The 11,767-nt window shown below is 38.0% G+C and overlaps 1 protein-coding gene across 1 annotated transcript in view; it reads left to right on the top strand.

Moving 5' to 3' along the window:
- The first annotated feature begins 2,514 nt into the window (after positions 1 to 2,514).
- LOC139981637 (branched-chain alpha-ketoacid dehydrogenase kinase-like) overlaps positions 2,515 to 11,767 on the top strand; it is a 21,089-nt gene continuing 11,836 nt past the window's right edge. Inside the window, exons 1-3 of the mRNA XM_071994175.1 lie at positions 2,515 to 2,863; positions 4,110 to 4,509; positions 9,704 to 9,772. Of these exons, the coding sequence (XP_071850276.1) occupies positions 4,252 to 4,509; positions 9,704 to 9,772 (327 nt within the window). The 5' untranslated portion in view covers positions 2,515 to 2,863; positions 4,110 to 4,251. The remainder of the gene's footprint in view (positions 2,864 to 4,109; positions 4,510 to 9,703; positions 9,773 to 11,767) is intronic.

The raw sequence follows: 11,767 nt of genomic DNA, 5'->3' as shown, positions 1-11,767 counted from the left end.
GGCGCGCTTACTGTAATAGTTTTAGTGGTATTCGTGGAACTGGTATCATAAGTCGGTAACTTGAGAAAAAAAAAAACCAAAGTTTTCTCGAGATGTCAAGTTATCGTATAAGTAGGTAACTCGACAAAGATCACATTTTTGTCCTGCTGTCTGTAACTTGGCCAAAAAAAAAAACACGTATTTTTGGCGGGATATAATGGTATCCTGGTAATACGGTGATATATCGACATCTCGCATGTTCCCTTATACGGCTTTAATATGACCTACACCAATAGCCTGATGGTGTTTATTCCACTAAATGGCTAAAATACAATTAGTTTGAGGTTCACCCATTTTCTTGGTTTTTCCATTGAGGTAAAACGATGGAGCTAATTTTACCGTGACCTTGCAAACTTGTGAGGGGGACCAGTGGCATCGGCAGACATTTCAATGAAGGGGCACAGGCCGGGGGCACAGCACTTAATAACAGGAACACAATGTTTATTGGTGAATGTCGTCCTGGGGGAAGGGTTTAAGGGGAGGGGGTGTTTGATTAATTAACTCCTTAGATGCAATCTGGTGCTATATTTTGCAACTTTAATTAACTTTATGTTCAAGAATTTTCGGGCTTAGTCTGTCCGATATTTATGTTTTTAATTGAGGCAGATAAAGTTTTTGTTTGAGATTTTTTTAACACTACAAATCGCCCTTGGGTGGGGGGGGGGAACTTGGGAGGGGGCACGATGTTTTTAGGGAGGGCACACCTTTTAGTTTACAAAGTCGGCAATGACAAATACATGATAACGCGGATCACAATGTCGTCAAGTACTATTACTGTTAGACTCGTCCCAAATACAGAAACGAGGAACACTAAACTGGTGACTTGGTTGGTACAGAAACCTTTTGACCAGCAACGGCTTGACCGTCACTTCTCATCATAGGGTGCGAATAGTTTGTCAATGTTACAAGAAAACAACATTCAACAGGTAGAAGTAGTATTATCAAATGAACATTGAAATTGTACTTGGTACTATTAAATTAGAAACAATCGATAATAGCATGTAATTAACATGTCTTTAAATATTAAAATATGTTGTGCTTGATACAGAAATTGTTTACCTCCTATACAATAATCCAGGAAGATTTGTAGGTTAGTACCATTATGTTGATAGGGGTGCGGTAAGTGGCTTTAAAAACAAACAAAAAACAAAACAAAAATGGAAAAATAACTGCTTGCAAGGCAGATGACGTATAAGGAACACATGTTTTCTTTTATGTTTTCTGAAATACTGTTCTCATTCTACTACGTAAAAATGTATATTACATTCCAACCTTATGCATTACGAGAAGTACCCCTGTGACAAATCCTTTGCAATGTAATCTGCGAATTAGTCAGGTCCAAAGAACCCCTCTTCCATTTCTATGGTCAAATCACACATCCGGACGTCTATATGCATGCTGAATTCTTTGTTTCGCAAAAAGTTGGTGTAAACATCCTAATTTTCCATAATATTAGAACTCCTTTTACAGAAATCCAATACCGCCCTCACTACTGTCGGGAATCCTTTCATTACTGTAGTATTTGTATTTGTTTTCTCATACTGACTACTACTCTACAGTCTCGACTGGCTGGGATGTACCGAAACGTCATAAACAGCTGACATCCTCATTTGCATACAACTGTTCTTCCGTCCTTTGACAACAAGAATCAGCTGATTGTCGAAGGTCACATTGCGCAGGCCTAGTTTGACTAATAGTGGTTCGACTTTCTTAGGATATCAAGACCAACACCCATCGACCATTTTGCTACAGACTTCAGTCTAAGACTACGCGTAATGATGAAGGGGAGGGGCACTTCAAAGTGATTTTCCGTAACAATACATGTTTTCTACGAATGGGTAATTCTCCCAAATATTATCTAAGTGACCTTTTATAAAGGGATGGTTATTCTTTGTAGTGAACCAATACAGTACAATTCCCAAACATAAGGAACAGTCGTTTTACTTAAAGTGATTTATATAGTTGCGTCAGAAACAATTTGTTACCTACCTATGACAAACCTAATAAGAAACATCCGGATGGCCATATCGACGTATTGCATGGCATTAGTTTTAACACTGAAAAAAATTAACATTGGCTCTAACACGAGGTGGGATGGAATGACATTGCGTCATCGACTTGACAACAACTTGCCAGCGCACACAGTAAAGGGAATTGAAAGCCATGACCCGTTTACAGAGAAAGTCTCGAATAAATATCCAAGATTACGAGAAGTGGGAAAACTGTATACAAACATTTTGTAACTTTTTAGAAATTGAAATCAACCAAAAACATTTTACCGTCATATATTATCTTTGTATCCTAGAATTGATATTTTTTATATTAAATAATAAAGTAATTAACTATTTAAGGAATTTTAGAACAAATACAAGTTGTCAATGCTATACCCTCTGATAACTTTTCTGTTCTGGCGATACGTTTCTTGTTGTCACTGACACAACAGCGCGTGAACAGTGAGGTCAAAGTAGCAAATTATTATCTTGCTTCAGATGACAATAACAATACTCGTGTCATTCGTGTTGCTAACAAGGCCAGGCTACATTAACAGTTACATTTAAATACTACAAATATTAAGAACAACACCGAACTGGCTTGTTTGTAATGTATATACTGAACTAACGGAGGAAATACCTCGAATTATTTGGTACTTGATCGATAAACTGATACCGCATTGATACCGCAGCAAACGTTCAACAGATGCTTTTACGAAGCAGCTAGCAGTTCTAATTTCAAGGAATCGTCATTGTAGCACTCGAAGAATACATACTTTGGAGCATTATGCACCAGCGACATCACAAATGTCGTCGATACCGTTGTAAAAATCGTAAGCATTTTAGCGTAGTTTTCAAGATTCATGCTTCCTAGGCTTGGTCCACCGTTAAGTCTAACTTAGAAATATCAAATTTAATTCAGTATGACTAGGGCCCTAGGCTAGTTCTACTACTTCTAGCACGAACTTATGACATGTCATAAGTTAGTAACCAAGCCTAAGGCCAAGCCAACCAAGGTCTGCATGACACCAAAAAATAGCGTTTTTCACTCGAATGACAATTTCACCGATATTGCAACTGCACGTTATATCCTCTGCTGGGCCTAGCCTAGGTGTTTTCATCATAAGCATTTTTAGCCCAATTTTGAAATCCATGCCATTGATCAGGTTCAGCTAGAAGTATAAATATTATCCAACAAGCTGTTTGAAGCATGGAAAAATTTCCATAACTTTGTGCAAGCATTGAAGTTAACAGCTGAAGCTTAGGCCTAATTCCATTAAAACTTTTTAATAGGGTGAAATAATTTGTGAAAGTGCCTCATGAATAATACAAGCTTCATGTTTCTTCTGATGTTTCTGTTGCAATTTTAGTCGTTTTGCGAGAAGGGTTTGCAAATAACAATTACTTTGAAAATGTGTGGCCTAGCCTTCACTACAAAATGCCTTATATGGAGATATTTCAATGGTTGGATTGAAATGCAATATTATTTTTTTTTTATTTGCAAATAATATTTAGAACATTGTTGTACACCAAACTCCTGAAAGTATGTATATATGGTATTGGTAGGTCTAAATCCAACTTTCATATTAACGAAATAGAGCGAGATATTGTTTGGGATTATGGTGCCCATCTTTGACAAAAATGCAGACTGTAGGAATTCTGTTGAACTTGAAGCTTGTCCCATAAGTGCCACATTACAGTTTGGTTATTTGCTGGGCAGTTTGGCAAATCATTGATGAATTAGTTATTATTGGCTGAACAATTGACCAGAGTCATTACACAGTCACATGAAATACAACCTGGTTTCCTTTCAGTCTCAAAATGAATAAATTTATGACAAATTTCAGATTAACATTACAAGTGACATTGACCATGCATCATGGTTTAAACTCTGGAGCAACATCCACTTTCACCCTTTTTCAATGCTTAAATGATCATTGTGGAAATTATCTGTGTACAGGAGATTCTTTATAAGTTCAGAGTACAGTGAGTTCTTCAAAAATCTCCTCATTTGAAAGTGCAGCTATAAATGAATGAATTAACAATTATGATTTTTATTTCTCTAACAAATTTTCCCAGGTGAAAGGGACCAGAAAAAATTTTCATCAAGGTGATGTTCACCCTGTTTGATATGGAAGCACAACATCTACAATCCTTCGAAACAAAGCAAAATATTCAGTAGCGAGAAATTCCACGTCCATATTTCCGCACCCCCCCGAAAATGCAGCAGCAGGGAGGGAGATTGGCACTCTTATGGTCTTCTAAAGTAATACCCACATCAAACTCTAATCATTTCTGTTCCAGTGGAATTCAGATATTAAATTCACAGTCTAAAATGTTGCGTCTGCAACCGGTGTCCGCCGCTCTGCGTCAGAGTGCTCGATCTTTCTCCGTGGTTCACGATTACAGTCTGAACGAGAAGTCGCGATCAGTGGTTTCATTCTTCAACCAAAGTGCAATAGACAGTGCAGCCATTAAGGTAACTATCGATCCAAATTTTCATCAATTTTATGCCCTCCCTTCCTCCCTCTTTCCCTCTCTCCCTCCCTCCCAGCCTGTCTGAAGGTGAAGTTGCTTAAAACTTGTGCTGGTTGGAAATCCTCAGTAGTGTATAGTAGAAACTTGATGGACCTTTTTAACACAAAATGTCGACATGATCACTTTTGTATTTTAGTTAACTTTGGTGGTAGTAAATTGTACTTAGTATGTTAAAGAACAGGTTGTAATGGGGCTATACCATTCAGCAAAAAGGGAAGACAATTACTGGTTGCAAAGGGAGGGCCATGGCTCCCCCACGACCCCACCTCCATCGTTAGTCCTTGGGTTTTTGTTCCCAAAATTTAAAAAGTATTTATTTTTTCAGTAGATCTAATTTCATATAGACCTTATATATAGTCCAAATATGCCACAGCCTGGCACAATTTTGACATCTGACCCATGTCCTCATTCAATGACCTCACAGCCACACCCCAGTTGGGGAAAATTGGGAATTTGCCACACCCATCCTTCCCCCCACCTTGGCATCCTTTCCATGTAATCAAAAGTCATTGAAGGGACTTCCTTGTTCAATTTGTCTTATTATAAAGATATTATTTCTGACAAGTCAAAAGTTGATGAGAAAAACACAGTTGCACTCGTGCCATGTCAGATCTCAAATGATGTGTAATGTGCTATATGTAATATCCTATTTATGTATATACTTTCATGTATTTATACTGGGTTTTAATAAACTTGAAACTTGTGCTGGATGATATCAGTATTTAGTGAATTTGAGCTTTAACTTAAATAACATGATTATTTCCATTTCAATTTACTTTCTTTAATGAGTAGATATATTGGAAAGAAACGTAGAAGTCAGATTTTTTTTTCATCTTGTGGTAAATGAACCACTGGTTGTTACAGCATTTGCAATATTTAATTGAAAAGAAAAGAAAAGAAGAAAAACTAATTTGTACGCATTCAAATTCAACCAGCCAACCAGTTGCAGAGTAATCACCAGGGTTATAGCCACGCCGGCCGGCAGGCGGCGGCCGGTGGTAACCGCCACTCACGCCTGCCGCCGGCATTGGAAGTGAATAAACAGTGCACTGGCCGGCACAAAAAAATAGTAAAATGCTTGTGAAATACAACAAAAGTAACAAATTTATCTTTCCCTTGCCGTAAAACATGATACTAACGTCACCTTTTTCTGTTATTTGCCCCTGGACCCCACCAGGGGCCCTTAAGCGGGCCCCTGGACTCCCGGCCGTGAGATGCGAAAGCTTCGCTCGCTACGCTTCGCAAATTTATTTAACCAGCACTCACAATCTCCTAGCTATAACCCTGGTAATCACTATCCATGATTTGCGACATGTTTGTCAAGTCAGAACCTGAAAAGTTGTCGGGAAAAAAAAATTAAATATATATGGAAGGACAGTAAATCTGTTTCAAATCTCCTCATAGTTGTCACATTTTATGAACTAAAAGCCATTAATAATGAGTCAATTAAATAAAACTGTTACGATTGTAACCTCTGTATACAGGTATGGCTTTAAGTTACCAAAAGGACCAACTAATTGAAGAATACAAGTACCTTGAGATAGATAAATTATTTGCATAGGCTTAAAATATCCACTTTTTCTTTGTTCATTCACTAAGAATTTGAGATCAGATAACTACTGTAAGAGGCAAAGTGTAATCTGCTGTTAACAGTTCAAAACTGAAGGTACTGTACGTAAGGTCTATAAACTTCAAGAAAAACCGCCGGGCGTACTAGCGACCTACTTTGATATCGAGCCAAAGATAATGTCTAGAATCAACCAAAAAAATACATAATTGCGTAATCATAACTAACCAGTTACTCATACCACTGAATACTTAGTTGCATAATTCATTTGCATATTAAAAGTAATAGTCTAATTTTTAACTCTAGTTAAGTATATACTACATTTATCATACATTTATCATGAGGCATTTGACCATATTGAGTCTTTTAATTCATCAGTCACAAAAAAATTCCTTCAGTTTGTTTATGGTATATACTGTAAAAGGAGAATGCCCTGCAGATTTGATTGCTAAAATATGTCCTCATAGCTGGCCATCATTGTTGCTTTTAAAAGCCTCTTGTCAGACTTTGAAGCGTACAGTGCGGCAATGATTTAAAATTTATGATTAATAAATTTATATCAATGTCTTTTATCGTGTCACTGTTTTATAGCTAAGAGTATAATAGGAAAGTATGCAACATACGTACCGTTAATTTGTAACGTTAATTTGTAACAGATGGTTAAAACCAGACCCTGGCTTACATGTCAGCCGTTATAAATGATTTACAGAAAGCTGTACCAGTGTTGCTTGTACACCAGGAACATGCAGTACATATATGAGTAATGGTGTAGACTTGCATGCGAGCAAAAGTGTTTTGTTCGTAATGAAGCTGGAAACTTGTGATACTAGTTGAAGACTTGGATGCACTCCTGCGATCTTTCATGTAACTCTATTAACATATGCAGGTCATGAATGTCACTCATTCTTTAAATTAGGGAGTCCACTTTCTGTCATTTGTTGTGTTCACATTAGCCGGGCTGACCTTTGCCTTTTGTATAAAACTAACTACAGGTTGCTAATTCTGTCTTGAGACACAATTGAGGCCTTTGTACGTATGTATGTAGCTCATGTGCTATAGCTTATATATGCTCATGAATATATAAAGTAGGTCTGATTACATTGTTTACAGTTACAGCTTTGTGTACCCAACTGTATGATACATTTCGTGCGCATGCGCTCGGCGTACATACATACTGTAGCTCATGCACATGATGTACCTGTTATGCTACAGAATACAAAGCTAATGCACATATGTACAGCAGTTTACAAGTCCAAATGTACAGTAGCTACCAGCTTAGCTACTGTGAATATATGCAAATGTTTGAATATAGCCCTGTGTAAACACAGGGCTATAATCCAACATTTAATTGAAATGTTGCTCATACTACTGTACAGTAAATTGCGTACAGGTATACATACAGTTGCTCATGCACAACTACTGTACTGCTCTGTGTCCGTACATAGCGCATACAGTACGTATGTACAGTATGCTACAGCTATGTATGTCTGGTCACTGTGCATTGCTTTTGCTCTGTGTACGTAATTAACATACAATAGCTCTAGCACATTGTTCAGCACTGTGCTAGCACATACCACATGTACCTGTACAGCCCTCTGTGTAAACATTGCTCATCAGATCACAGATCATACACATGATACATTCAGTACAGCCTTCTAGGTCATTTACAGCCCTGCATGACTCATTCATGTACAGCTCTGTCAATACTGTACATTCCTCATGCACATACTGTACACCACAGCTACTGTACCACAGATAGTAAACTACTTAGCTCGAAGATGTGTCTCTAATGCAGAGTACATACAGTATTACAGGGAGCCCCAAATATTCCCCACATTGAACCCCTAAGCTATTCATTGTTTACAAAAGTGCATTATATTCAGTCGTTGCCAAGGCCAGCTGTTTTGGTAACTCCTCTGTACTCTATTCTATGGCTTCACTTGACTGCCTGCATACCGTTTATAATTTCTATTAATTAGTGTTGCTCCATTAACTCCTGATTAACATATATAGAAAGTGGTTAACATATCGATAGGTCGGTCAGATGCTAACGTGCCAGCCCTTTTGTATGATGAGTTTCAGGTGGTGCTTAGAATTGATATTGTCTGTGCAGTGCTATCTTTGGAGTGGTGTTGAGAACACGCAATGGGCACACATAATGTAAATAAGGATGATGCAGCAGTATATATACTCTCTCATGCTGATCACTATACTGTACTTAAGACTAAAGTATGTCATAATTGCTAGTATTTAAACACAGTCTTATTGTCCACTACTTGCAAACTTACAGTATAGAATTTCTTGGTTTAACAGTGTAAAAATACTTACTCCTTGCCGGAGGCATAAGGAAACTATGCGATGGTAATGGCGTGTGTGCGTGTGTGTGTGTGTATCTGACACTTGCTTGTGAACACTGTAACTCAAAAATTTCATGGTGGATTAACTTTTTACTTGGTACTTTATAGTCAGATAGTTATATGAAAATTTGAGCAAATTGTACATGCAAGGAATCACAAAGCAGTGTCGCTGGCTTTCTGGTTGAAATTTTGTCTTACAATTGGAATCCCTAGCATACTGTACATACCCCTTCCCCACCAATGTGACATGTCTACAATAGGGTAGAAATGGTGTACAAGGGTGAGTGATTGAAACAACTTACAGTACTGTAGCTTATATAGAACAGCCCACAGTTTGAGGTGGAACTCCTATTGAGATCACAAACTCTCTTACAGTAGCTAAAACATGTTTGTTTTTCTATGAAGTCACTGCTGTTTGTCATTGAGTTGACAGCTTACCCTTCTGTGATAACATTTGATGTTTGACACGTTTTAAGAACTGAGTTTCATTGTACAGTGATCGCATTGATAAAGTCTAATAGTACTGTACTTTACCCTGTACTGTACATGTACAAGGTGTTTTGTGATTCAAGGATTGCGTGCATGATTGCTAACCTTTGACCTTAGTTTCATGCCTACTATATCAGCCTTGTTCACAGTTAAAAATGCAAGATGGATCTGACTCTGCAAGGGCGATCAAGATAGTACTGTAGAGTGGACGCTCTCGTACTCAGGAGCAGACCCTGCAATTGAGATCCCCCTCTCTGGGGAAGATCCTGAACAATTACACAACATTGAAGTGTAGACTCCCTGGAATGGGGGGGGGGTGGAACAAGTGCACTGAGATCTCAGGTTACTTGACCTAAACACTTCCACATAAACCTGCACAGAAGTAATACAAACATACAGAACAAAGCCCTCACAGTGAATTTGTAAACAATCACGGGGACCTTTTCGTGTTTGTGTGCACAATGCCTTCTGTTCGTCATCGATCCACCTCGCATTCTCAAATGAGGGTGCGTCCAGGGTTCTGGCTAAAACAGGATCCCGATGCTCCTTTGCATTCTCAAAGTTTGTGAACAATAGAACTGGTAGACTTACAGTATTAATTGTGATTGACTAATTGTTTTATAAATGTTGCTAAGTACTATTAATGACACTCTATGTAACTTTGTCCTAGTGTATTTAAGTATTAACGTCATTCATATATTTTCACTATCGTCTGCCAACAGCCATCGGTTCGGTTGACGCCTGGCACCTTACTCTACACCGGCAAATCACCCGACGGAAAATATCTTTTGGTAAGTTTTTGGAACTTGTGTTTCTATTTTTGCAAAGTATGTAGCCATTCTTGCTCATTCTGGAAAGAAAGAAGTGTGATTCATTTCTCTCTCACTTGTCTTCTCCGTACAAAATGTGGACGATCTTTAATTGGACTTGCATGCTGTTCCTGCTTTGTCATATTACCTTCCCTCCCACCCCCCCCCCTCCCTCTCCAACCCTCATGAAAATCCTCTCCAAAGTTTTAAGATGCTTCTCTGTATCTTGGTCACCAGCCGAAAAGAAAATGCTAGTTGAGCTCATTTTATTGGTGCTTATTTTAAACTGGACCATACTTCAATCAGGAAAATTCCTTACTGGACATCTCAATTACTTCACAGTATGGATGGATCTAGAGTAGTTCAGAATCAGATGTAAGCCTCAGTTTGAATGCCAAGAGTGTATGAGATGTGAACACTGAATGTACATCGTCTTGTCATAGAAATATTACCCTCGGTCGAATACCTCATCCAACTTAGCGACTTTTATTATATTGTATTAGAAAGATCAGCTCATCTTTGGTATACCTGTAAATTCAGCATTTTAAGTAAAAATAAAAATGTCGAATGAATGCCAGACCAAGAAATATTTTGAAAATTTTTATAAAGAAAGTATCTTATTTGGCATTTTGTTGTTCTTACTAGACTCCTTGAACATCCATTTTATAAGTGAACCATACCTTTGGATCGAGCTCCCCATCAATTAGGTTGACAACACACACACAAAAAAAAAGGATAAAAAATTAGTTCATGCATAATGTTCATATCCAGAGACTGGTAAGAAGGTAATTTCGGGCCTTGACATTCCTTGCTATCTTTTTTTACAACTGTTGGATAAAAGTACTATCATATAACCATGGAGTTGTTCCATAACAACTCCTTGAGATAACCAGGGAGTTGTTGTTCCATAACAACTCCCTGATATGATATAACTCACATCCCAATATAGCTACGGTAACTGCTTCAACTGTGCATTATTGCTGGTTGACTGGCTGTTGGTATCCAGCCAACTTTTATGACTTTTAGTCCAATCAGAATTTGCCGATATATTTGTTTTTTTTTCATCGGAAACTATCCCTCAGATGTTGGCAAACGCTCATAGTCTGGTAGTTAGATTATATTTGGAAGTGTCAATGTCAGTCTGGGTCAAGGCCAGCGCCCCCTGTACAGTAATGTCAGTAAAAGTGTTATTAATCCCACATGTGGGACTGTATACCAGGAGAAAGAAAAAAATCTGGGTGCATTTTAGTTTTTATTGTACAATGATGGGACTTTCCATGAATTCCTTATATCTGGGTTATAATACCGTGGGTGTGATATGCATGATACAGTAGGTCTAAATCATTGCCAAAAGAATTTGGCACACATCCAAATTTCAGGATACAGCCTGTATGAATAGTAGAGTTCTGCCACAGCACCCCACAGCTTCTACTATTATTCATACATTATCTCTTTAAAGGCAGGTGGGGAAGGCAGGACTTCCTTGTGTACAGGATATTTGTGTGTGTAACTATGGCGACCATGTCATCCAAGTTGATAACAATGCACAGGAAAATACTGTGCACCGGTGCAATTCTTCTAAAGTGGCTGATTATCTTTTCATGTATTGTATTGTAGCTTTCTGTACGTGGTTTATAGTATGCTATGTACATATGTATAAGCGTTTAGAAAGTGATTCTTTCCCTTTCGTATCTTGGTTATTTATTAGGTAAATTGGTGACATCACTTGTCAGTATAACTTTGCAGTGCTGTGAAAAAGTTAACACATTTTACTTGAACAATATGTTCTTGAACCTTGTACAGTGAAAAGTACATTCACATGACTGTGTGATTATTAAAGGGTGTGAAGACTCGTGCACAAAGAAACATCTGATGCCGGTAATCTGACCTACTTTCGAATGAGGTGTAACAGAAGTGTTAGACACCCCCATTGATCCCAGAAAATGCACACACAGCTTGCTACCCTCGGTAATTAGA

This window comes from Apostichopus japonicus, chromosome 15, assembly GCF_037975245.1.
Source record: "Apostichopus japonicus isolate 1M-3 chromosome 15, ASM3797524v1, whole genome shotgun sequence".
NCBI classification, from domain to species: domain Eukaryota; kingdom Metazoa; phylum Echinodermata; class Holothuroidea; order Aspidochirotida; family Stichopodidae; genus Apostichopus; species Apostichopus japonicus.
The sequence above is the reverse complement of the archived record's forward strand: the minus strand, read 5'-3'. Positions and strand labels throughout refer to the sequence as shown.